The 27,875-nt window shown below is 36.5% G+C and overlaps 2 protein-coding genes and 1 pseudogene across 3 annotated transcripts; 2 read left to right on the top strand and 1 right to left on the bottom strand.

The window, feature by feature from the left end:
* Positions 1 to 169: 169 nt before the first annotated feature.
* LOC110184436 (mediator of RNA polymerase II transcription subunit 10-like) lies at positions 170 to 5,544 on the top strand. Of its 2 annotated transcripts, none has more exons than XM_086825920.1 (2): positions 170 to 964; positions 1,064 to 5,544. In XM_086825920.1, the coding sequence occupies exon 2, from the start codon at positions 1,071 to 1,073 to the stop codon at positions 1,380 to 1,382; it is 312 nt and encodes a 103-aa protein (XP_086682046.1). In that variant the 5' UTR covers positions 170 to 964; positions 1,064 to 1,070; the 3' UTR covers positions 1,383 to 5,544. The 2 variants fall into 2 exon arrangements, with proteins under 2 accessions (XP_086682046.1, XP_020808634.2); XM_020952975.2 differs by having other exon boundaries at positions 170 to 984.
* On the bottom strand, positions 4,993 to 27,875 carry LOC147645118 (allatostatin-A receptor-like). The gene is given in 8 exon segments (XM_086825928.1): positions 4,993 to 5,196; positions 5,262 to 5,417; positions 6,901 to 6,976; positions 8,239 to 8,357; positions 12,200 to 12,371; positions 13,001 to 13,096; positions 13,167 to 13,356; positions 27,408 to 27,875. Coding segments are annotated over 8 exon segments (1,209 nt in total). The 5' UTR covers positions 27,703 to 27,875; the 3' UTR covers positions 4,993 to 5,091.
* Positions 11,014 to 12,007, top strand: LOC110184443 (dihydroorotate dehydrogenase (quinone), mitochondrial pseudogene; annotated as a pseudogene).

Raw genomic sequence — 27,875 nt, 5'->3', positions numbered from 1 at the left:
GTCTGCTCCACCTAGAAAACTCGTGTCTGCTCCACTGGAAAACCCGGTGTTTGCTTCATCAAGAAATCCCGGGTCTGCTCCACCTAGAAAACTCGTGTCTGCTCCACTGGAAAACCCGGTGTTTGCTTCACCAAGAAATCCCGGGTCTGTTCCACCTAGAAAACTCGTGTCTGCTCCACTGGAAAACCCGGTGTTTGCTTCACCAAGAAACCCCGTGTCTGCTTCACCAAGAAAACTCGTGTCTGCTCCACTGGAAAACCCGGTGTTTGCTTCATCAAGAAATCCCGGGTCTGCTCCACCTAGAAAACTCGTGTCTGCTCCACTGGAAAACCCGGTGTTTGCTTCACCAAGAAATCCCGGGTCTGCTCCACCTAGAAAACTCGTGTCTGCTCCACTGGAAAACCCGGTGTTTGCTTCACCAAGAAACCCCGTGTCTGCTCCACCTAGAAAACTCGTGTCTGCTCCACTGGAAAACCCGGTGTTTGCTTCATCAAGAAATCCCGGGTCTGCTCCACCTAGAAAACTCGTGTCTGCTCCACTGGAAAACCCGGTGTTTGCTTCACCAAGAAATCCCGGGTCTGCTCCACCTAGAAAACTCGTGTCTGCTCCACTGGAAAACCCGGTGTTTGCTTCACCAAGAAACCCCGTGTCTGCTTCACCAAGAAAACACGTGTCTGCTCCACTGGAAAACCCGGTGTTTGCTTCACCAAGAAAATCCGTGTATGATACACTGGAAAACCCGGTGTTTGCTTCACCAAGAAAACCCGAGTCTGCTCCACCTAGAAACTCCGTGCCTTCTCCACTGAAAAACCCGGAGTCTGCTCCACCGATGAACCAGAAGCCTGATCCATCTAAAAACGCGGACTCATCTCCAATGAAAAATCTACAGTCGCACCTGGAGCTGTTCATCGAGAACGTGCGACAAATTGAACTCATCGTCCGCGACTTTCAACCCCGGACACAGGTCGTTCTCAACCAGAAGATGTATAAAAAAACTAGATATTATTTGTTTATATTTCTTAATTTTTCTTGTTATTAATCAAATATCTCTTTTACGTTGCAGCAATGGCATGATAGGCGGCCTCCGGGATCTTAATAAGCTTCGTGCCCAGGTGGCGGACGTTTATGTGCCCCTCGAGGTGTGCTATGACTACATTGACAAAAACAAGAATCCCCATCTGTATACCAAGGACGTTCTGTTGAAGACACAGGCCAAGAACGAGGAGGTCAAGGGCACTGTCGAGGCCTTCCAGAAGTTCAAGTCACATCTGCTGTTCGAACTGTTCAAGACTTTTCCCGACGAGATGAACACCTATCGCGCCTACAGGAGTGACACAATGGGAGATGGAATGGATGAAGATAAGGCACCACCTACAGCCTAGGACGAACCTTTGTTGGCCATGATCAACACCTCCCTGAAGTGCGGCATCTTCGTTACCTTCATGTTTATGGGAAACTGCCCCAAGATAACCTTTGGAAAGGGTTTAAATGGGTCTGCAGGTGAACCAAATATTTATTCTAAATATATATATATATATAGAAATATGTATCCATTTCATATGCATGCCAAATGACTTTGTGTATTTATTGTTCACATTACCATTTCTGTTCCTATTCCTGTTTATTACTCCATTTGCCATTGTTCGTGCTGCCTATTTCCGAGGGGCTTGCTCTTTTTGTTTACCTAGAAACATCCTGTACTAAATATATATTTGAAAGGCAAATTGATTTGCGGCCTCACCTGGCTGTATTTGCTTTTTCACTCAAAGAAAATAAGCAATTTTTGTACCCTTGCAGAGTATTATAATTTTAGCTAAAAGTTTTTTTTGACAGTGAAGGAATTATTTCCGACCCTATAAATCATATATATTCTTGATCAGCATCGACAGCTGAATTGATCTAGCAATGTCTGGTTGAAAATTAAATTTTTGAATTTTTTTTCAAAATTTTATAAGGGGTTACATCGTTAAAATTTTCACAAAATTTTATAAAAATTTTAATTATTTTTTAACTTTAAATTGAGTATGCAGATTTATTAATATAAGAAAAAATTACATAAGAACGCTTTCCGTATTGAGTTTAATGCATTTTTGACTAATTTATGATCGATTTAAAATTAGACAAAGAGTATAGAAGTTTTAGCTTTTCCAAGCTTTCCAGTGATGAACACAATGCCTTTTCCAAGTCCAGTGAACATAATGCCTGGGAGGAGTTGACAGGATTAAGCCATTGCGCACACACATTGCATTCTGATTTGCAAAGAGAGTCCTTGGTCCTGTCCCTTTCGTGAGCCATGGACGGCGGAGAACATCCAGGGCCATATTTTGCAATTATTTTCCCCCTTTCGGGAGGTGAGAACACAATTCCATCATCATTATGCTTCCCATCTAGCAGAAGATCAACCTTATCTATGGGTGTTCCGTTCCGTTTCCCAAGGAGCTCATATTTGCCCCGAGATTGCCATGTTTATTACTCGAACTTTTGTCTATTAATCAATTCGGCAGCCTTCTACTCAATCCCCTTTCCCTTGGTGAGAAGTACGCCCATGTCCTGGTAGAGACTAATTTCATGGCGGAAGGATGTTACACAGGAAGCCGCAGTTGTGGGTTGGGAACTGGATGGGAATGAATGAGCTTTCTCGTCTATTTCCATTTACAGAACAAATGAGGGACGCCCTGAGTAACCAAGACACTGGGAAAATAAGGTGAAAACTTATAGAGCTTAGAAAAATAAAATGTTCTACTTTAAGTCTAAATATCCCTAAAATAATATTTCAATCTTCTAGAAAATCTAATTAAACATATGGGAACATTTTTATAAAATTATTTTAAGTATCGTTCTTAGATGGGCACTCTTTTTGCTCAGTGTAGTCATTTAAAAGACTTGCTGACATACCGACTGAGTGAGTGAGTGACTCCCTAAGTCGTTCATGGACTAATTTGCAACCGTGGTGAAGTTCGGTGACACTCGGTAGTCGCCTCCATTCCTATTTTCCTGCTCCGATTCTCCGACAATGTCACGATTTTCCCACTTTTCCGCACTTTCCCCTCTTTGCTCTCACATAAATCACAATTGCTTTGGCAAACAGGAAAGGTAAGTCACAACTTTGGCGAAAGAACAAAGTGTGGTTGCTGTTTAAAGGACTTCAAGTTCAGACTTTAATGGTATCCAATTCAGGGACAATTGCTTTAATTGCTCAAATGAAAATATATTTGCATGGCAGCTTGCATTTAATTAATATAGAATATGAAGTTTTAATTTGTTCTTTATAATTATTTATTTTCTTGTGTTCTAGAAAGAGCATAGAAAATTCAACTTCAAATATGATTTAGGGAAATTTTTATGCATGTTCTAAGGTCGTATATATTTATATATAACCTTGAATAGTAAGCAAGTAAAAATTGATCAAACTTAGCTGTCAAAGCAAATCGAACAACGAAACTAACGACCCAATGGTTATCATCGTAAAAAAGTCATACAAATATACCAAAGTGCGAATAAATGTGATGGAACTGGAAAAGGAAAGGAGTTATTTAAACCAGGAAGTGGGCTACACAAAAGTATTCATTATGCTAAATGCTTACCGGAAGCATAGTGACTTATTTAATTTTTTTTAAATAGGACCATGTCTTTCCAAATATTAGCAGAGGGTAATGGGTCCTCATCCAGCTGTCAGATCCTGCGGCAATTTCATTCATTTCGCTGAGTGTCTAAAGAGACGTCGCATTTATGGACAAATCCCAGGAGCAATTTTTTGGGTCAGGCGGAGTATTAAGAGTACTTGCCCCTTGGAAGGTCTTCCTCTGCCATTTATCACTTGGCACACACTTCAGTTTATGCCTTTTTATTAGCATTCGCATAAAGTTTAAACTGGGGAATAAATAACAACAAAATGTAACAGAAAAGAAGAAGTTTCTCTCTCAAGTTGGGCCACTTTTATTTATGACGATTGTATTGTCAAATGGACTAGAGCTTGATCTCGTTTTAGCTTATTGATATCTTTATCCATTGAAAATTCAACGTTATTTAATGGTTTCTTATTCCGAAAATAATTAAAATGTTTGATTCGTACAGCATTTAAATGAGTTATGCTGAAATTCACCTTCATAATTACCAACTGAAGCAGCTTTATTAATATGAAGCCCCAGGACTTCCCTTCGTATTCGAATACAGATATGGATATGTTGATGTGTCAGGATGGATTATGTCACTCCTTCTCGACGCGTTGTCCTTGCCTTGTTCGGTGTCGATAACAAACGACGTGTTCATTGGCCATGGACGGATAATCCCAACAAAGTGATTTCGATGCCATGACTGTCAGGCATTCGCAGCGCCTCTTCCGCCCCCAGAATATGAATGCGAAGGGCGTGGCAACGATTATTAACAATTGCGGAATGTCCTCCCGATGAACCACACTTTCCACCTTTTCCGTTTCATTGCCTTTATATGGCGGCTCACAACTGATGTAATATATTATTTTGACTTTTTTTTTGCACCTTTGTGCATATTTCGATCTGCTGTATGTGTGTTTTATTGTTTTTATTGCCTGCTTTCCGCTTTTCCACGTTTTCCACTTTTCCGGCAGGAGGGAATCACCTTAATCATTTACACTTGGCTGATGGCAGCCACCCAACCGCAGGCGCAATCAAAGAAAAAACAGAATCCCCTCGAAAGTTGAGGCACCAAATGAATTTTAGGCCTGAAGCTTATTGGATATTCCAAAAAGGAAGAGAAGGTACCAATTGGACCGCAATTCCTCAATTTAAAAATATTTTAAATAGCAGAACTCAGGCAGCTCTCAAAAGTTGTTCAAAAGGCCAACGGTCTAGGCTTATTCCGAAAAATTACTGCGAATAATAAAGTTATAAATCGGTTTAAGAGCTATAGCTTAACATAAAATAAAAACTAATTGCAACTTAAATCCATTTAATAGAGTCTATCTCATAGTTACTTGGGATCACCTTGCATAATCCGTACAAATAATGTTTCACATTTTGTTAAAAGTTAATAAACCATTTTTATTACCAAGAAAACTTAACAAGCTTTATAATTTTTGAACCTTAAAGCCCAAACACATTTAAACATATATCCTTAGAGCATATCAATATTGGACGTTCCGTTGCCGGTTGCAGTTCGCGTCGTCTTGGTCATCTGTTGATTGGTCATCAGAGGCGGTGGGCTACCACACCAAACCACCTGGATAATAATTATTTAAAAACATTTTACCTAAAAATAAATTGGAAAAGAAGAATTGCCGTCACCTTTCGGAAAGCCTTGCGGAAGTTGTCGGACAGGAAGGCGTAGAGTATCGGATTGATGCAGGAATTAGTGTAGGCCACCACATGTGAAATGATCTGGATGATGACCGACAGATGACTTGCCCCATAAAGATCCAAAGCCTTCAGCACAAGAATTACCTATCACGAAAATGGGTAAGAAATAACATGAAGAAAATCATGGGAATAATAGTAAAAATGTTTGCTCCAAAATTGTCCCTGCCCCTCTTTTACTCGAGCTCCCATTTTCTCCCTGTCTCTCTCTCTCTCCCTCTCAAGCTCTTTACCTCTATTGTATTCAGTACGTCTCTCTCTGTGTATCTGGAGAAATCTCTCTTTCTCTCAAACTCTCTCTGCCCATCTCTAGAGATACCTGCTGCTTGCTCGCTCTCACTTTCTCTTTTCTCTTTACTTGGAGAGTATAAATAGAGGCACTGCTGTCGCTCTGCCCTCAGTCTGTCCGTGGCCTCCCCGCTGTCTACATCTCTAGTGATTAGTGATAGTTATTGTCCTTCGACCCCCAGGAAGATGCTCACTTCATTAAATACCCCTGCAGGGTACTATAATTATTATAAAGTAAAGGATCTTTTTGATATATTGCATATATTAATGTACAAATATATATCAATTAATGTTCCAATAAGATATATATGAATAACAAAATATAGCCTTCTCATTTAAATATACATGTCTTTTGGATGCTTGCCATATACTGGCATTGATAAATGCAATTCTGCTCTTCTTCTGCACATCAAGTAAGTGTCTGATTGTGTAATTGTAATTTCGTTTGTAATTTGCGAGCACATTGATTTTGTGCAAATACTTTTGAAGGATGCAAAAGAAGCAAGGAGCCTCAGCAATTGCAGCAGCTGCTGTTCGTCCTTTTGCTGGCTTATTAAACATTTCAGAAAATAAATTGCTATTGACCGGAAACGGAAATGTCAATTTATCGCCACTGTTTGCCAGCACATTCAAAGGCAGCTGTTGCTGGCTGCCAAGTGAAGCCTCTTGAAATGTAAGTAAAACTTTAAGTAAATAGAATATATATATTAAATGTATATATATATCGAATTATCGACTAAAAAACGGTATTATAATTTTAGTCAGAAGCTCGAAACGTAGTGAAGGAGTCATTTCCGACCCCATAAATCATATATATTCTTGATCAGCATAAACAGGCAAATCTTTCTAGGTATAAAACAGAGAAACAAATTTTTGAAAAATTGTTTTCTATTTTTTTAAGCTGTTTTTTCATTGTTAGCATATTGAAAAATCGACAAAAATTGAAATAGTTTTAAAATAAAATTTGACTATGCAGATTTGTTAAACTATTGAAAACTAGAACAGAACAGCTTTCCGAATGCAAATTAATGCATTTTTGGCTTAATTATGAGTTTTTTAAGTTTTGATTTGCTGAAAAAATTGTCATATAAAAATATCCAAATATCGACTAAAAACGGTATTATAATTTTAGTTAGAAGCTCGAAACGCAGTGAAGAAGATATATATATATATTTATATTCAGAAAATGTAATAGGTAATTATAAATTTATACCTATGACAACCTAAACAACAGTTTAACTCATAATTTTAACATAACTCATTACATTAACTTTATACTTACATGAATTGGCAGCCAACAAATGGCAAATGCCAGAACGACAACAACAACCATTCGGGTGACGCGTCGCTTTCCCTTGCTGCAAAAAAAAGAAAAAAAAAGAAAAACAATCCATAAAGTTAGTCAGGAAAATATATAAAGATAGTTCATAGTTGTGGTTATTCAAATATATGTTTGTACTATATGCATTGAATATAAATTATGCTGCAAATCCTTGCTCTTTGATTTATGAACTTTGCGTGCATATTGCAACTTCATTTCCATTCAAGTTTGAAACGCAGCCTATATCCAATCCCTATCAAATATTTACATCCATAAATATATACTGATATATATGGATATATAGATTCTGGATAGTGTGTGAAATATATGATTGTCACTCTCAGTAAATATGTGCACATTAAATCTGTTCGAAAACTAATTTCATACCATTTGTTTTATGTCCTCTTCTATTTATTTTCATTTTCAGTTTCGAATTTTATTTATTTATTTAAAAAGTTATGTGAAATCTGCAAATAGATTGGCATTTTAGGGAAATCTGTTTAAATTGGTTTTATTGCATTTAAAAATTCTAAAATTATTCAGCTTAATAATACATTTCAGGAAACTATTTAACATTAACCCAAATGTTTACTTAATTTTACTTCCTTGGCATTTTATTTAGATTATTTCTTTAAGAACTAAAACCTCTCCAAAGACTTTGAGGGAAAATGATTAAGTAGAATTTAAAAGTACTTCATTTTCGACGAAACCAAAGTTTGCCAAACTAAATTAAAAGTATTCCCAAGCTCAGACTTTAAGCATTGCAATTGAGTTTATGCGAAAGGAGGTTTAAAGTTTAAAGTTTAAAGTTAATAAAAGTTTAACTTGAAATTAATGGTCGGTTATCCTAAGCACGTAAGGGAAAGTTTCCTGTTTTCCTAGTTTTCTGTAAAGTTAAATTTAAGGTAGTTTATTTAGATAGAAAACATTTAAAGATAAAATCTTGATAGAAAATATTGAAAGAAAATAATGATTATGATCTTTTCCCATTTCATATCCTGGACTGCTTGTTTTCTGGACTTCACCCGATTTCTTCAATGGAGTCTCCCTCAAATTTGTACTGACGATGCCTTTCAGTTTCGTTGACCCCTCGACTACTTAAAAATGCATGAGGAAAACCCCATGAGTTTTCCTTTACCAGCCTAATAAAGAGAAATGAATCATGGTCCACACGAGCAGAAACAGAAGGAGAATCAATAGCAGCAGGTGCCAGGAAAATGTTCCTCCCTCGGGTACACAGTGCGTATACTTAATTTCTGTTTCTATATATATTTATTTTCGTTTTTTTTTTTTACTAACCGTGACTCGGCAGAAGGTTTGCAGCCTGGAGCACTTTTCCACAGACGAGCCAGCATTCCGATGTAAAGGAAGCAAATCAGCGTCAAAGGTGCCACATACGATGACAAAAAGAATGAGACCTGGAAAAAAAGAAATATATATGAGGATACCTGATTATGAATTCATTTGTTAGTGAAAAAGGAATTCTTAAATCCTAGAAATTCTTAAAACTAGGGAACATGTTTTAGAATATTTAAAGTTCCAGTGTACAAAGAAAATCTAAGGAAATCGTTTAAAATAAATTAGAGTAAAGAAGATTAAGATTATATTTTATATAATATATGATTGTGTTTATCGAAGGTAGGTTGCCTATTCAGTGGTCTATTTCAGCAAATTAAATTGTTTTGTAAAGTATTTATATTCTTTTTAAATTTCCATTAAATATTTCGTATTATAACCAACTTTAATTGAAATATATTCATACATAGTTAATGCTGGGCAGTTATTCCCTTTGCCACCATCATAATAACTTTGCTGCTTATCATTTTCTCTGTCCGGTCGAAGGTCTTTTCCTCTGCCATCTGCTGCCATGTCAGCAGCGGCTTTTGTTTTTTGTTTTTTGCATGAAAATTGTGAAAATCGCTGACCCGTAATGCTGACCAGATACCAGAAATGAGTGCCAGACACCTCTCAAGGCCCCTCCCGAAACTATCCTTCCATTTGTATCTATGGAAAAGGGATATCCATTGCATCCTCTTCACTTCAACAGCTGCCGCTCACCCATAGTCCTGAGAGACACGAATGAATATAGTTTGCATATATGTATACATATATAGCCTTGAAATAGGTCTGTAAAAAGATAATGAGGAAAAATTCACATGCTTGTGCCAAACTATTTATCCTTTTTTTGGGGAGAGATTTGCTTGGGGTTTATTCATAAAATTAACTAATGAATCCTTAAGCATATTTCTACTAAAAGGATATTGATTGTATTTTAGTTTGAACTAAAAATAAATTTATATATATTTTAAATATATTTTTAATTACATTTAGAACCCACTGCCTAAAGAATTTTGTTTAAAAAGGTAATGTAAAATGAATGAAAGCTTCAATCAATTTGTATTTAATGTTTAACTATAGCTTTTAAGCCAATTCACTGGAAAATAACTTTATTATTCGCAGTAAATTTACGGTTCAAGCCGACCTTCTGCATTGTTAAGACCATTGGCCTTTTTTTAAACTTTCAAGAGCTGCCAGAGTTTTGGTATTTAAAATATTTTTAAACTGAGGAATTGCGGTCCAAGTGGTACCTTCTCGTCCAGCTTCAGGCCTAAAATTCATTTGGTGCCTCAACTTTCGAGGGGATTCGATTTTTCTTTGATTGCGCCTGCGGTTGGGTGGCTGCCATCAGCCAAGTGTAAATGATTAAGGGGATTCCCTCCTGCCGGAAAAGTGGAAAACGTGGAAAGCAGGCAATAAAAACAATAAAACACACACACAGCAGATCGAAATATGCACAAAGGTGCAAGTCAAAATAATATATTACATCATTTCTGAGCCGCCAAATAAAGGCAATGAAACGGAAAAGGTGGAAAGTGTGGTTCATCGGGAGGACATTCTGCAATTGTTAATAATCGTTGCCACGCCCTTCGCATTCATATTCTGGGGGCGGAAAAGGCGCTGCGAATGCATGACAGTCATGGCATCGAAATCACTTTGTTGGGATTATCCGTCCATGGCCAATGAACACGTCGTTTGTTATCGACACCGAACAAGGCAAGGACAACGCGTCGAGAAGGAGTGACATAATCCATCCTGACACATCAACAGATCCATATCTGTATTCGAATACGAAGGGAAGTCCTGGGGCTGATCTGTGGTTAATAAAGCTGCTTTAGTTGGTAATTATGAAGGTGTATTTCAGCATAACTCATTTAAATGCTTTACAAGTCCAACATTTAAATTATTAAAGAACATTGAATTTTCGATGGATAATCATAATAATCATAATAATTATAAAGAAAATAAAAGTGTAAGTTATTATTGTGTTTCTTTGGTAAATTCCGAATTTTGAAGTGATTTAAAGATACCAATGACCCAAAACGAGGTCAAACTTTAGTATATCCTAATATCTTTAGTTGAGAGACTATAAAGATACCTTTTTTGGATGGTTATGAAAATAAAAAATATACACAGAATCGATAGATACACATAGTCCATGGACTGGCCATGAAATTTAACAACACAATTGTCATAAATAAAAGTTGCCCAACTTGAGAGAGAAACTTCTTCTTTTTTTTTACATTTTGTTGTTATTTTCCCCCCTCCGTTCAAACTTTATGCGGATGCTAATAAAAAGCCATAAACTGAAGTGTGTGCCATGTGATAAATGTTGGGGGAAGGCCTTCCAAGGGGCAAGTACTCTTAATACTCCGCCTGACCCAAAAAATTGCTCCTGGGATTTGTCCATAAACGAGGAGTCTCTTCAGACACTCAGCGAAATGAATGAAATTGCCGCAGGAGTTTGAGAACTTAATGAGGAGCCATTACCCTCTCTTCGTGTGAAAATGATTGAGATTATGAATTGACTTGAAATTTTAAGGATTATATAAACAGTTTTAATATATATTATAGTAGGACAGTTGGCACAAAATAAGCTTTCATTTTACATTATAATAGTGTTTTCCTAAATTGTATCTTTTACAAAATATATTCGTCTTTGAGTAAAGTACATTTGTGTATATTTCATAGCGTTCCCTTGGTAGTAGTTGTTATTGATAGGCATCGATAATTATTATGGATCAGGATCACATGAAGAATGCAATCAGTGTTTGTTTTTTTGTAGTAATTTTGTAGACATTATTCCGGGTGAATTTCCAGCGTTCCCTGTGCATCCTTACAGCCGAAGCAGCTGCCGTAGTGGCTGACCTTCAAAAACGTACAAGGACCAGATTCAGATGTCCTTCAACATTTGTGAAGCCAGCCAGGCATACGGTTGCTGCTGGCAGAAATCAGTCTCCATCTGGATTTGCTTGCCTGGAAGAACTGCATGTGTTCGGTGTCCCAGTACCAAGATGACATAAACCTGCACACACCGTTCTTTGGCCAGCTGCTTAGCAATACGAGAGGAGACTTCACAAGTTGGGATTCAGCTCCATCAAGGTAGGAACCATCACATCCATCCATCCCAAGGAAGGCAATCCAAAGTGTAGGGTTTTTCGTTTATCCAAGGATCGAGCCATCATCAACCGGTATGGGTTTAACAGAGGTAGTCACCAGGTGGTGCTCCAGGAGCTGCTCAATCACCACAGCAAGGAGATCTTCAATGGCATACTGGGGGTCAATCTGGGTCGAAACAAATCCCCCTAACACCATATGCAGGGTGTGCGAATGTTCGGTCCCGTGGCTGATTACCTTGTTATCAATGAGAGGAGACCCAATACCAAAGACCTCCTCTAAATGCAGAGTAAGTAGGAGCTAAAGGAACCGATTGAAAAGTTTACCTGTTACGCGGTCGAATCTGGAGCAAAAACCAAAATGTGCCAATCTTCTTGAAACTCTCACCCGACCTGCCTCTGGACGACATGAAGGACATCGTTTGGGTGATACAAGAGCAAGCTCAGCCAAGTGAATACTCCGATGGTGTCCAACAGGATGGTGTCTAGCATGGAATGTGGAATCCAATGAACTGGCCTCGAAGAGGGAGGATTGAGAGGTCCCCCAGCTCAAGGCCCGTTCAAGGGAAATGATCGCCCAAATGTATGTATTTAGATGTAGAAGTGTTGTATGAATGAATACTATTGTGTCGCCTACTTTCCTGGTTAAAATACTTTCTCACATTTTTTCTATGACTACTTTTCCAGGTATTTGGGTTTCCTAGTATTTCACATGTCCCTACAAGTTGTCCACACATTTCGAAGGGAATGTATAAACTGGGCTGGATTCGCTGGTAAAGTAATATGAAAGTCGACTTGAAACTTACCTGAAAACCGACCAGACTCCACACTTCCTCCTCTGTGGAAAAGACGCAAGCTGTCCCGGCATTTCCATGATACTGATAAATTCGCACCGAATGCGAAAGAGCCACTGGAATGGCGGTGGTGACGATTGTTATCCAGGCACACATGATGGCTCAGCAAATAAATAATATATATCTTTATAAAACATAGTTAAGAGAAGCTTGAATATTTCCTTGAGTATTTTTTCTGCTTTTAAGTTTCATTAAATTTTATAAATTTCTTAACCCACCGGATAAGTTTTTTAGTCAAGAAACTTTGTACTTGGACAAGAACAAATTCAAAAAGATTGCTCGACAGTTTTTGTGGGTTTTAATTTCTGAAAAGTTACTCTTAGATGACCTTAAAAAATGTGTCATAAAATTTGATGGAAACTTTTTTAAGGCTGCAGGACGAAAAGGCTTTCATTGAGGTTGATTTCCTTGAAGACTTGAGGTATGCAAGACTTAAATGTGCTATCTTTGGCTCAAAGGCAGAGGTCACAGGTTGGCAAGCAAGGCAAACTAATTATAAAGGACAAATTGATGCAATTACTCTAGATGATATGGGGAAGGATATGGGAAAGGAGCTGTTCCACTTGCAGAAAAATTGTTGGGTTACAGTTATAGCTATATTTTTGATATTAAAGAACAAATTTTGATAACCGAATTCAAAGGCATCTAAGGTATATACTGTCTAATCTTTTCTCAAATTATTTGCAGCAATCAGACATACTTGTTAAATTATTCTGCATTTTTTCGGGAAGTGTATAGATATGGAGCACTTACAGGGTGGCATTGCGCTCGGTTCGCAAGGACATGCTCGTCACGGGATGGACCACGGCCAGGAAGCGATCAAAGGACATCAGTACCAGTGTGTAGACACTGCAGGTTCGTAGTGATTAGGTGTGGCTATAATTTAATATACTATATAATGCGATATATCCTAACTTACCTGCAGTGGCAGGTGACCACAATCATGTACTGGACGAACTTGCACCAAACATTGCCGAATGGCCACTCCGGCAGGACATAGTCGGTGGCCGTGAAGGGTACGCAGAAGATGACGAACAGGATGTCCGAGACGGCCAGGTTAATAATCAGCAAGTTGGTGGTTGAACGCATCTGTTGGTTGGCCACAACCACTGGAAGAATATTCAATTTAAATATAATATAGTATAAAATATATATTTAATATATATCAATGTATGAACATTGCTTGAGTGAGCTGGAAACTCTAAGGAATTCCTCATGTTAAGGATCTTGCTGCCATGACAATACTTGCTTTTACTTACTGCTTTGTACTATTTTGACCCCCATTTTCTACCTCTATTCTATCAGGCTCCTCCTGCCCTTTTTTAAAGCTTTTCCTTGTCCCCTGGAAAACCTCCATTCTTGGTTTTGGCCCTACAAGTTTTTCTTTTCCCTCAATTACGCGGACAAAAGGCAGCAAACAACGAGGACTTTTCTACTGGTTGTACTAGTGGTGTGTGTGTACTGAGAGAAAGTATTGAACAATTACAAAATATCCATAATATTTGGTATAATATAATAATATAAGAAGGGATATGTAACCTATATTTCTTTATATTTTTATTATGAATAGTTTTATGCTAAGTTTCAAGTATAATTTCTTGGAACTCAAATATTTCTTTTCAGTGTTTAAGAGCTGTAAAAAGTCAAGCAAGGAAAATACAAGTAAAACAGGAGTCTGCCATTGTTGCCGCTTTCTGCTTTCACTTTTTGACCCTCTGTATTCGAGCTTTCCCTGACCCTTACCCTTAGCCTTATCCACCTTCTCTGTCTTCTTTTTATATATTTTATTTTTCTTGTCCACTTGCAATTAGCCAACAATTTATGTCGCTCGTCACAAAGGAACAGAGGGAACAAAAATATATGTAGAAAAAAGTAGAAGAAAGAAGTTGTCCTGCAACAAAATGTTATTTTGGTCCAGAAAAAGATGCCATGAGTTGATGCCAATGGATTGATGTTGGCCACGAAGCCAAAGGAAGGTTTAAACTCTAAAAGTTAGCAATCATTTAAGAAGAAAGTGAAAAATTGAGAGGTGAAATGGGGGAAATTCAGGTGCCACAGTCAACGGAAATAGGAATTGTCCTGAGGCACACTTAAATCAAATATGTTCAAGTTTAAGAAAAAATCAAAAAAAGAAACTATTAGTGTAAAAATAAAACAAGAAAGGAAGTTAATTTCGGTAAAGAATATTTTATATACCCTTGCAAAAAATTGATCATAACTAAGTTAAAAAAGCATTAATTAATGCATTCTTTAAGTCTATTTTTATTGGCAAGGCAACGCTTAAAAATATCATAACTAAGCCAAAAATGAATCAATTTCTGTTCGGAAAACGTTTCTATGTTAGTTTTTATTAGATTAACAAGTCTGCATACTCAATTTAGTATTTAAAAAAAATTAAAATTTTTAGAATTTTTTGTGTGAATTTTAACGATGTAACCCCTTATAAAAATTTGAAAAAATTTGAAAATGTTTATTTTCTACCGGACATAGCTAGATCGATTCAGCTTTTGATGCTGATCAAGAATATATATGATTTATAGGGTCGGAAATGATTCCTTCAACTTTTGACTAAAATTATAACACCCAAAAAGGAGAGAAATGTGGACCTTATTTCCCTCATTTGTGAACTTGCTTCTTATTTTCTTTCCCTTTTTTTTAAGAGTGCAAAAGTACTTACAGCCAGGTGAGGCCGCAAATCAATTTCCGTTTCAAATATATATTTAGCACAGGATGTTTCAAGGTAAACAAAAAGAGCAAGACCCTAGGAAATAGGCAGAACGAACAAAAAGCAATGGAGTAATAAACAGCGGCAGGAATATGAAAAGGAATATCAATGGGAATGGCAACAATAATAACAATAAATAAATAACAATACATATAAAAAGGATACATATTTCTGTACATATAGATAGTATATATTCAGAAACAATAACAATACAGATAAAAAGGATACCTATTTCTGTACATATAGATAGTATATATTCACCGGCAACCCATTTTAACCCTTGCCAAAATGTTATCTTGGGGCTTTCGATGTTTATTGCATCAGTCAGCCGGTAGAATAGTTTTTTGGCAACAGATTGTTGGCCAATTGTTGCCACTTTGGCATTTGTTTCCAGTTTCCTGTTTGTCTGGATTGCTTAACTTTAGCTTAAATTCATAAAATGCATAATACAAATACTTAAATAAATAATAAAACCATTTAACCTAGGGAACTCTACATTTATGATGATTAGTCTAGGTTTTAAGATATTACTACTACGTCTTTAATTATCGATTTTTTCCACTTCGTTAGTAATTTAAAGGGTTTCTTTTGTTTTAAATATGGCCCATTTGCCAACATTAAGTCTGGTTTTATTTTATCAATTATAGAAAAATAAAGAAATGCGACTAAAAAATCATTTGTTCCCTGTGGTTAACCAACTTTTTGTGGCCGCAATATTCACACACACAAAGAGTACTGCAAAAAAGGGTTCAAAAAGGAAATCTGCATTTTTGTTGGGACATTAACTTTTTCCCCACCATTAAAGAACAAAGTGTGCCAGTTTTTGTTTCTCTCCGCCTCTTGTCTAGCTGGCATTTTACAAAATAATAAAGAGTGGCATAATTTATGGGCCAAAGGTATAAAGTGCCTCTTCCATCCCAACAAAAACGCCTCTTATTTAATGCTTACAAAAAAATAGGAGTCCTGACTGAGGCAGATTACATATAAACAAATAATCAGGCATGCATGTGTTGCCAGTGTGTGGGTGTGTCCTAGACAGGATTTCCTGTTCACTCGCATCTGAGGGGCATAAATTCACTTTTATTGAACTTTAATGTCACTCTAATGCCTGCCCATTTCCTCTGGCATCGTCAGTACTCCTTTGCCTGATCCTGTTTGTCCTCTTCTCGCCTCCTTATTTTAGCCTGTAATTGATGCACTTCACAAGTGTGTGATGGGTTCCACATGGCGTATACGTAATCTGAACCTTATTTAGTAGCAAAAAGTAAAGAGTTTTTGCTAATAACAATGTGTAATTTTTTAAAAAGTATTTAAGCTCATTGATATATATTATTTTAACATATATACTTATATAAATACATTATATTCTCGTTTTTATATATTTCCACATGGCGTATACGTAATCTGAGCATTGTTCAGTAGCAAAAAGAAAAGAGTTTTTGTATTTAAAAACGGCGTTTGTTTTTAATTTCTTTGAAAATGTTTCGGCTCATTTCTATATGTTATTTTAACATATAAATTTATATAACTGCATCATATTTATTCGTCTTTTTATATATTTCCACATGGCGTATACGTAATCTGAACCTAATTTAATACCAAAAAGTAAAGAGTTTTTGAATTTTAATAAGGTGCTTGCTTACAATTTTTAGAAAGTGTCTAAGTTATCATTAATTAACCCTAAATACTGTGATTTCTTGCCATACAAACAAAAATAATTGAAAGACCCTTTAAAGATCACAATCTTTTCTATAAAAATTTAACCATTCTTACGACAATTAAAACCATTGCTCATTAACTCAGAAATATCAGTGGCATAATTTTAATTCCATTGAATTTTATTCACAATTAAAATGTACAGTATTACAGACTAAGAGCTACTCCGATATTTGGCAAGGCTTTTGTTTTATGATCCAATTAAAGGCGGCCCTAGGTTCCTTTCCTGCTTAGTCCTTGGGTCATTAAGTGCATAAATGATTGCCATGCAGGAATATAGGAATTTTGGGCCTTGCAGTTGCCAGGAAAATCCCGTACAGTTGCTGCCTCTTAACTATGGCAATTAATTTAAAATTTAATACACAGCAAACAGAGAGGCAGAGAGGTAGAGAAGCATCCTGTTTTGGCACATGAATATCCGGTTACAAGGGACCGAACCAAACCGGACAGAGCCTTTGTCCACTGTCCATTGTCCTTTTCTCGGCAATCTTCAGACTTCTGCCAGGCTTCATTATATCTGTTTCGCTTTCCTTTCCTTTATTTGCATCATTTGCCAGCCTATACAAACACAATTTTAATGTCTGCAAGCAGAAATCAGTGGAAAGTCCTGGGAAATCAAGAAGAACGAAGGATATTTTCCAGGGTCTACTTGGTTATAAGAAGATTCAGTTCTATTTATAATGTAAAAAAAGTTAATTTTCTTTAATATTAATTCGAAAAGATAACTTTTTAATATTAATTTTAAGCATCTGCAACTCTGGCATACCCTGTAATAGACCCAAGTAACTTGGCCTCTGAAAGAGATAAAACTGATATTTCATCTTAACAAGGGTACTTTACCCTTTCACAAGGACAACAATAGCGACGGCATCAAAAAATTACCATTTACATTATTTATTAAATTAAATTTAGATATATATTTGGGACAACATTACCACTGATAAATAAACGCGAATCAATCAATCAGGGAGGCTGTCAGACAATCACACCGTAATAAATAAATATTTTAAATGAATGAATGTAATTGCATTAAATAGTTATTTAAGTTTTACATTAAATAACCCAATTAAATTATGAACTAAAATATATATAAAGGAATATATAACATACTTTATAAGCTATATTTTTGTAGAGAAAAGTAAATATTTTGTACAGTGCAGTGGAAGTGACAGTTTTTCATAGGTGGAGTAGACAAGAAACTCTTTTTTAGAATCTCTTCCACGCTTTTCATTTCTTTTCGTCTATTTTCTTTCTTTTTTATTATTTTGTGTTCGTTTTATCACCGCTGCATTGTTGGATTATTGATGGGATTTGCATCAGGCAGAGGATGAAGATATCTACCTACCAAGGACTATTGGTAAGGGAACTTAAGAATCCGGACTGTGAGGGCGAGGGCGTTGCCACATGGCAATATGGCCATCATGGACGCATATGTGTCACCAAGAGTGTGCCACAAGTGTGTGTCGTGGATGAAGGAGATGTCAAAGGGTTGAAGGAGGAAGGACATCCGTGCCTTCCACCTTTAGGTTTTATTTGCTGGCACTTTTGTGATACTCTCTACCATCTTTTGTCCTTCTTTGGGAGAATAATAAAGAAGGTGGAACGAATAGAATGTTCCAAGGTTTGGAAACATTAACACCTACACAAATTTTGAAATAGATTATAAAAAATATAATTAGACTCAAAAAGCCTTGCTTTATATTAGTTTTTAAAGTTGTATATTACAAATATTTATTATAGTGTTTCTTAGTCGTTTTTGTTATCCGGAACATAATGGTCTTATGCATATCCTGAAGCTGGAACACAACGGATGTCTGGCATTTTTTGTACCTGTTTCTCTGCCATTGTTCAGCTAGCGAAGCTGTGCTCGGTTCCTTGGCCACCCGTGTCCTTTGGCCTTCACCCTTTTTCCCACAACATCTCACTTCTTATACAATGCGATTGAAAAATATATAACCAGATAATAAGAAAAGAAACTATGATTACCCCAAAGGCAAGCTTACTATTTTATTTGATTTTATTAATAATATTTATAATTTATTTTTTCATTTGTAACATATTTTCTTTCTTTTAAAAGTATGCTTAGTTTTGGATACTAAACTGATGTCAATTTAAATTCCTATTTAAAATCATACATTTCCTGCCACTAAGAACTAGTAGTTTGACTCGAAATGTGACTATATATATTTATATATGTATATACATATATAGTATAACCATTTCCATGTGTGTTCTGTGTGTGTGTTAGCCCCCAACAGACATTGCATTGAAAAGTAAAACAATAAAATTGTACATGGCCCATAAAAAAGCATAAATATGACGAGTGTGCAGAGAGAGAGACAGAGAGAGAGAACGAGGGGGATGGAGAATGTCCTCTTTGCCCACGCACAATTGCCTGTGTGTGTGTGTGTGTGTGTACTCGAAGTGTCTGTGTGTGTTTGTGTGTGTGGCCCACTTGGGCATTGTTGTCTGTCCGCGTGTGCGGCCATGTTTGTGTTTGTGTTTGTATTGCCTGCTTTTAGGCGCTGTACCCAATTCAGGTTATAAATTTTATCACTATCAACGCAGGATAATAAATGTGTGTACGCCTTGTGGATTTGTGTGTAAATTTGGCCAACAAATACATATGTAGGTCCTGGCCATATGCTGCTTAAGTGCCGTTTCATTGCAATTTCTGTGCGTACGTTTTTACGTATTTACGGAGGTATTTTCCTTCACAAAATACCTGCAAGTGTTGCCGCAAATTGCAACTACGTGCAGCCTGCAACATCCTTCAGCTGTCAGTATGGGAAAAGAAATCATGCACTTGAAGGAATTACACAAAATAAGAAAAATCTTTCTTAAGAAAGTTGCTTGAAATGAAAGGGTATGGTACATTACAAGGGCTTCCCTTAATTCCAAGAGTCTTCTTTGCTTTGTAATTTAAATCCCAAATCAAGGTATTTTTCTCCAATTTATTGTTAATATATATTTTAAAATAGAAATTTTTGGTTCGGTGTGGTGTTATACCGTCAAGGAAAATGACAAAAAATGTAGAAAATATGTGAAGCTCTTGAAAGATTGAAGCTTATCCCAAGGAGTGAAGTGCTCGGCCGTCTCCGATAATAAAGTGTTCAATGCTGGTCTATTACACACGGTTAGGAGCAGGTGTATCCAGCACACACACACACGCACACACATAACAGGATTTACAGGTGCAAGGACATACCTCATGCATGTGTGGCTGCTTGAAGGGTTTGTATTTTTCCAGGAATTATCAAACAAAGCAAAAAATGGAGGAGAAAACTGAAGAATACCCTGACTAAATTGTAGCATAAGTCAGGTAAGGGCATAGGAAAAAGAAAAATAGGAAAACAAGAAGAGTTTTTCACATTCCATGTACCTTTGTGGCATTATTTGCCTTTCACAATTCCTATTGAATTTTAACTGACTCTTAAGATGCAAAAACAGTTATGAAATATTTACAAATAAATAACAAAATAATTGTTTATGTTTACCTGCGATTCAAGGAAAGATGCTGGAAATGCGAAATGAATTTTCCAGCGAAAACTAATACCAACAATAGGGCGTGAAAACAGCTTATGGACACATTTCCTTGAAAACCGCATCAATGGAAAATATGCAAAGCTTCCACGGCAGCTGGAAAAATATTTTTCACATCTCCATCTGCCTATTTTCAATCCTTCCTTTTTTCGACATTATGTATCCTTGTAGCAGGAACCTTTGAAATCGTATTACGCTTTCGTTTAAGTTAATTCTGCGGTTCCATCTGTCCGAGTTTTGAATCAAAAGGATGAGGAAAATACGGAAAAGGCTGTGTCGAATGTGAAACATGTTTGGGGTTTGGGACCAAGTCGAATTTGTCAGGCCTGCCAGGACACAGCACAGCAACTGGAAAAAGGACTAGCAACAGGATTAAGTTGGAGTTGTCCAAACTATAAATTACCCTGCAGCCTAATATGCTTTTAATAATATTATTAAATATTTTGCTGTTTAAATTTTGAGCAAGTTATTTAATTCATTACACCCATTAAACTCAATTATTATTTATACCATTCGAACAAAGGATGTGTTTTATCCTTTGTTACTTCAAATGCTTCTGAATTATTTATATGATAATAATCGGTTTGTTATACTGAAATCAGGCAATTCTCTTCTGCTGAACCTTAGTGAAAGATGAACAAAAGGATTGTGCTTGGGAATTGTGTCACGTTTCTGTTCGTCTGGCAATTACAATTTTATAAGCGAATTTTCCAGGACACTCCACCAAGTTTTCCCGCCGCCTGACGAAGGCTAATGCAAATCAAAGTGACAAGCAACCAAAAATATTGTGGAAACATAAATTATAATTAAGCATTTGGATTCCGGATCTGGGAATTTGTGCTTCTGCGGTGGATTTACACAAATTGGTGTTGACAGTTTGTGTTCGAGCTGGGAAAACTTATGCATACATTTGCCAAAAATATCGTGTTGTTTATTTGACTTCTAGGGAATTGCCTGTCGGATTATTTACACCGCAACAAATAAGGTTAATTCGAGGAAATGCAATCAATTTCCAAATTAATTTGAATTAAATTTATGCATTGAGTTGAATAAATATATTGAGAATAGTTACTCATTAAGGTTTAGAGGTAATTCTTAAAGGTTTTATATATTAAATACCTTGCTATAAAATAAAAATGTAAACAAGAAGGGAAGCTAACTTCGGCACGCCGAAGTTTGTATACCTTTGAAGATTGAACCAACAGTTGGGCGTGATATTCACAATCGAAACGTTTTTTATTTTTATATTAATAAAATATATATAATATTAAAATTATAGTCAGAAGCTTGCAACATTTCCTAACATTAGCATCAACAGCCCTCCCTCCCTCCCCCTCCCTCCCTCTCTATCACTCTCGATCACTCTGTTATTCGGAATGTCCAACTCCCACTGTACATCTCCAGAGCTATGTTAACTCCTTCTCTGTATGTTTCTCTGCCTCTCGCTTACTCTCTCGCTCTCACTTTCTCTGTTCTCTTGACTCGGGAAGTATAAATAGAGGCACTTCGATCGCCGCGAGCTCAGTCTGTCCTAGGGGTACCTAGTGTTAACATCGAAAGTGATAGTGGCAGTGATCTGATGATTACCCTTCAATCAATGACGTGTCCTCTGGCCAATGGAATACATCTGGATAACCAGGAAGGGATCTGCGATGCCATGATTACCCTAATTGAAGGAAGGAAGTAAACAATGACGTGGCCTTCACCGAGGTAAGTCTTAATCATAACTATTATATTATTTATATGTGTTGATCCTAAAGGAGAGATCAGGCCATGGTCTAGATTCATCTGTGCTAGCTATGCATTTGTTTCCCAATTAATATTCTTATTGATCTGGATCCCATTACTTAATTACATTTTAAAGTGATTCAGCAAATTTGTATTCGGGATACCTAGAAATGTTTACAGCCTAATTTAATAATATATTGTTCAAAGATATTGATTCCTTATTCTCTCGATAATTTCAAAACTGACTTTGGCACCAGCTTTAGCATTTGTTTATAAACATTTAAGATTAGAACAAGGAAAAATAAGTGCAATTATTAAAAACATTACATGTAAGGAATCAACAGTAGGACCTGATATTCACAATCGAAAAGTTTACTATTTATATATTAATAGATATATATAATATTAAAATTATAGTCAGAAGCTTGCAACATTTCCTAACATTAGCATCAACAGCCCTCCCTCTCCTTCCCTCTCTATCACTCTCGATCACTCTATTATTCGGAATGTCCAACTCCCACTGTACATCTCCAGAGCTATGTTAACTCCTTCTCAGTAGCTGTCTCTGCCTCTCGCTTACTCTCTCGCTCTCACTTTCTCTGTTCTCTTGACTCGGGAAGTATAAATAGAGGCACTTCGATCGCCGCGAGCTCAGTCTGTCCTAGGGGTACCTAGTGTTAACATCGAAAGTGATAGTGGCAGTGATCTGATGATTACCCTTCAACCGCTGACGTGTCCTCTGGCCAATGGAATGCATCTGGATAACCAGGAAGGGATCTTCGATGCCATGATTACCCTAATTGAAGGAAGGAAGTAAACAATGACGTGGCCTTCACCGAGGTAAGTCTTAATCATAACTATTATATTATTTATATGTGTTGATCCTAAAGGAGAGATCAGGCCATGGTCTAGATTCATCTGTGCTAGCTATGCATTTGTTTCCCAATTAATATTCTTATTGATCTGGATCCCATTACTTAATTACATTTTAAAGTGATTCAGCAAATTTGTATTCGGGATACCTAGAAATGTTTACAGCCTAATTTAATAATATATTGTTCAAAGATATTGATTCCTTATTCTCTCGATAATTTCAAAACTGACTTTGGCACCAGCTTTAGCATTTGTTTATGAACATTTAAGATTAGAGCAAGGAAAAATAAGTGCAATTATTAAAAAAAATACATGTAAGGAATCAACAGTAGGACCTGATATTCACAATCGAAAAGTTTATTATTCATATATTAATAAAATAAATATAATATTAAAATTATCGTCAGAAGCTTTCAACATTTCCTAACATCTGCATCAACAGCCTTCTCCCTCCCTCCCCCTCCCTCCCTCTCTATCACTCTCGATCACTCTGTTATTCGGAATGTCCAACTCCCACTGTACATCTCCAGAGCTATGTTAACTCCTTCTCTGTATGTTTCTCTGCCTCTCGCTTACTCTCTCGCTCTCACTTTCTCTGTTCTCTTGACTCGGGAAGTATAAATAGAGGCACTTCGATCGCCGCGAGCTCAGTCTGTCCTAGGGGTACCTAGTGTTAACATCGAAAGTGATAGTGGCAGTGATCTGATGATTACCCTTCAACCGCTGACGTGTCCTCTGGCCAATAGAATACATCTGGATAACCAGGAAGGGATCTGCGATGCCATGATTACCCTAATTGAAGGAAGGAAGTAAACAATGACGTGGCCTTCACCGAGGTAAGTCTTAATCATGACTATTATATTATTTATATGTGTTGATCCTAAAGGAGAGATCAGGCCATGGTCTATATTCATCTGTGCTAGCTATGCATTTAATTTCCAATTAATATTCTTATTGCTCTGGATCCCATTACTTAATTAAAATTAAAAGTGATTCAGCAAATTTGTATTCGGGTTACCTACAAATGTTTACAGTCAATTTAATAATATATTGTTCAAAGATATTGATTCCTTATTCTTTCGATGACTTCAAAACTGACTTTGGCACCAGCTTTTGTTACATTATAATAATATTTAACTTAAAACCCCGTTTTGCGTTTGTTTATAAAAATATAAGCTTAGAGCAAGGAAAAATAAGTGCAATTATTAAAAACAATACATGTAAGGAATGAACAGTAGGACCTGATATTTACAATTGAAAAGTTTATTATTCATATATTAATAAAATATATATAATATTAAAATTATAGTCAGAAGCTTTCAACATTTCCTAACATCAGCTCAACAGCCCTCCCTCCCTCCCTCTCTCCACACTCTCGATCACTCTGTTATTCGGAATGTCCAACTCCCACTGTACATCTCCAGAGCTATGTTAACTCCTTCTCTGTACGTTTCTCTGCCTCTCGCTCACTCTCTCGCTCTCACTTTCTCTGTTCTCTTGACTCGGGAAGTATAAATAGAGGCACTTCGATCGCCGCGAGCTCAGTCTGTCCTAGGGGTACCTAGTGTTAACATCGAAAGTGATAGTGGCAGTGATCTGATGATTACCCTTCAACCGCTGACGTGTCCTCTGGCCAATGGAATACATCTGGATAACCAGGAAGATGCCGTGATTACCCTAATTGAAGGAAGGAAGTAAACAATGACGTGGCCTTCACTGAGGTAAGTCTTAATCATGAGTTTTATATTATTTATATATGTAGATGCTTAAGGAATGATTAGGTCTTTGTCTAGACACAGCTGTGCTAGCTATGCATTTATTCAACCATTAATTCCCTTATTGCCATGGAACCCATTACTTATTTATAATTTAAAGTGATACAGCAATTTGTAATGATGATGTCCACATCATAGATACTTACTAATCAGAGTAAATTACTGCTCATAGTTAATTACTGATCATAGATACTTACTTCTCATAGTTAATTATAAATCTTATAAACCTTACTATTACTGATCATAGTTACTTACTGGTCATAGATACTTACTAGTCATAGGTACTTACTGATTATAGTAAATTACTGATCATAGATACTTAATGTTGAAAGATACTTACTGATCCTCTACATTTTACAACCTTTTTTGTGGCAGTTATATTATATAGTATTCCGATTAGATTAGATTAGAAGGTAGATTTTGAATCAAACTATATATATACTTTATATGGTTGGAGATGACTCCTTCACTGCGTTGCAAACTTCTGACTGAAGTTATAATACCCTGCAAGGGTATAACAAATACCAAATAGACTTTGCCAGAACTTTTCTGTTCTAAATAATTGTATTAAAAGCATCACAGCAATTCTCTATTAGAAGTTTAAACAATTTTGATTAAATGATAACAAGAATATAAAAACGATTTAATTTGAAATGTAATTTCCTGCCTTCATCTATCAATGTGTCGGTTGTGTTTGTGGTGAGAAATTGACTTATCTTCCCATAAAGTGCACACAAAGTGCACAGCATCCCTCAGATAAAATATTGGACAAATATGATTGAACGAGAAGGATAATAATGTCAGATATGATGATAATAATGGGTTTCTTAAAGTTAAGTTGAGCTATGCCATTTTGACTTTATATTCTTCCATAAACCATAAGCTACAACTTTAAAATTAAAAATGCTTTGTGTTTTACCATAAAATTTATAGGTTTTTATTTAGTTAACACAGTGTTGCATTCTACAAACTAGGAAATTTCGCTATCACCACTGTCGTGCCTCTTATATTTGCCTTCATAATTTACCACAGAATCCACACGTTCATTTGCAAATCATTTATCATAATGTCACCAACGCAGCTGACAAAGTGGTTTTCCCACACAGTACCATCTGAAGGAAAATTGAGAGGGAGGCTCGGGAAAGTGTGGGCAATAGGATGCCACTTGCGACTTTAATAAAAGTTTTCCACAGCCTGTCGGCAAAGAAAATGCTATAGATAGTGACAGAGAAAGAGACAGAGAGACATAGCAGAGAAAACTTACAGGAAAAACACTTTTCAGTGGGTTTGTTGTTACCCAACGTCTTTCGCCAACTCATTTGTTTCTTGGATAACTTTCAAAGAGTTTGAATATTAGTCTTTGTCTGATATATATTTTATTTAGGATAACATATAAAATATGCACTTTTATTCATTTAATTTTCTTTATTATTATTATAGTCATAAATCTAATTTTTATATTTATCTTTTCATTTAAATTTACTGCAAAGAGGTGTCTTATTATTTTATACTGTGATATCGACCTTTATGCCGATGTCTTGGGTTAAATTTTATCTTTACCTTTCATTGTTATTATTTTTAGCCTTTCTCAGAGCTCTTCCACTTTTCTCCTTCATTTTTTGCTGCTCTTGACTTTTATTTTTTCTGCTGCATAGCAAAAAAAGCAACCTAAGGGGCGTGAGCAGCATTTACACCTCTGAGAATTTTACACCAACACGTTGCAACATTGCAACAAGGAAGAACAACAAAAAATGTTAAAGAAGCAGAAAAAGGTTGCATGCAAAGTGAGTTTGCCTGTTGAGATTTTCTAGGCTTTGCTGATGATAGGACACACACAGATACACCTCTAAGAATACACACACATCCACAGGACACACATCAGCTTAAGTGCTTCGAGGTAAAATCCTTCAGTTCTCTTAACCGCATTGCACAGTTTTCTATTGCCTACTTTTTGGGGCAGGAAAAAGGTTCAAATTCAATTAAAAAGTGACAAAGTCTACAAGTCTGTGGGAAGAGTCCGGACTTGGAGAAAAACAAGATTGATTAATAAATAAGTGTATTAAATATTTAATAATAAATTAACCATGTTAATTTGTTAATACTTAAACGTTGTGATTGATTTTCTATTTTCTTTAAAGTTTCGTTTGGACTTAACTAAATTTATAAATATTTGGTTGGTTTATTCTTACTTATAACTTAATGTATCTTTTTTCCAACTGGTTTTTGGTAGCAAAAGTTATTAAATTTGTGCAATGCCTGCATAAGTGCTATCTTAATGATCCCATCAAGCCAGACAAGGACACTTCACCCACTCACACTCATACTCACAGTCACACTTACACCTCTCTCCATTTCCCTCGACGTACCTTAATGGGATATAAAAAATCAATTAGCTTTCAGTTGAATGCTCAGCTCCTTCTGCAGGTTGTTCTTATATTTTTATGCCCCTTTTTTCCACTTCTCCTGCTCCTGTTCAGGCTTCATTTGCAATTATTACGCATAATTTGCAAGAGGTTGCTAATGAAAGTGTTGTGAGTACAGCCTTACACCGAGCGAAAATGGGTTTATAATTCACAAAAACTGGAAAAATTAGGAACCAGGAATTATATTACCATATGCTTTGTTCTATTTTTATTATATTTAAGATGAGTTTTCCCTATAAATTGTAATCCCGTAACTATTCAAGGTTTACTCAGCTCTCAGTCCTCTCCTTCTCAACCCTGCTCTAGCCCTGCTTAAATCCCTTTCTGTGTGTGCATTTATAGTAATTATGCTACGGTTTTTCTGTAAGTGCACTTACCTAGTATAACCAGTCCGTTGCCCAGGAGTCCGGCAAATCCGATAATGCCAAAGAATACCGGAACTATTGTGGAGACGATGCGCTCAAGGGCCACACTCTCGGCATCATATTCCATGGAATCGTTGGCATTGTGATCCGAGAATTCCGAGGGAAATGTGAAGCTATTGGTGCTAGTGTTGCCCCCGCTGCTGTAGCTGTAGCTTCCATTGCTGCTGGTGGCCCCCAAAGAGGCTTTTGGCCAGCCACTAATTAGACTGCCCAACAATAGCATCGACATAGTCCGACGGCTGGCCATCTTTCCCAATATATGTGTGATTATAGAGGCCAGTTATATCAGAGGCAAGCCTCGATTGGTAAGGGTTCTTTTAATGAGCTCTCTCCCCTGCTTTCAGTTGGATCTATTGTGTGGCTTCTGGCACGCCCCCTGGGACGCCCGTCGCCTGATTTGCATTTCCGTGAGTTATCTTC

Source organism: Drosophila serrata, unplaced genomic scaffold (genome assembly GCF_035046125.1).
Source record: "Drosophila serrata isolate PLE 108 unplaced genomic scaffold, ASM3504612v1 contig_8, whole genome shotgun sequence".
NCBI classification, from domain to species: Eukaryota; Metazoa; Arthropoda; class Insecta; order Diptera; family Drosophilidae; genus Drosophila; species Drosophila serrata.
Note: the sequence above shows the minus strand (reverse complement) of the source record. Positions and strands in the feature narration are given on the sequence as shown.

Coding starts and splice junctions, on each gene's coding strand:
- LOC110184436 (XM_020952975.2), top strand. CDS start 830: ATGAACCAGAAGCCTGATCCATCTAAAAACGCGGACTCATCTCCAATG. Junction 985..1,063: donor GTCGTTCTCAACCAGAAGAT/GTATAAAAAAAC, acceptor TTTACGTTGCAG/CAATGGCATGATAGGCGGCC.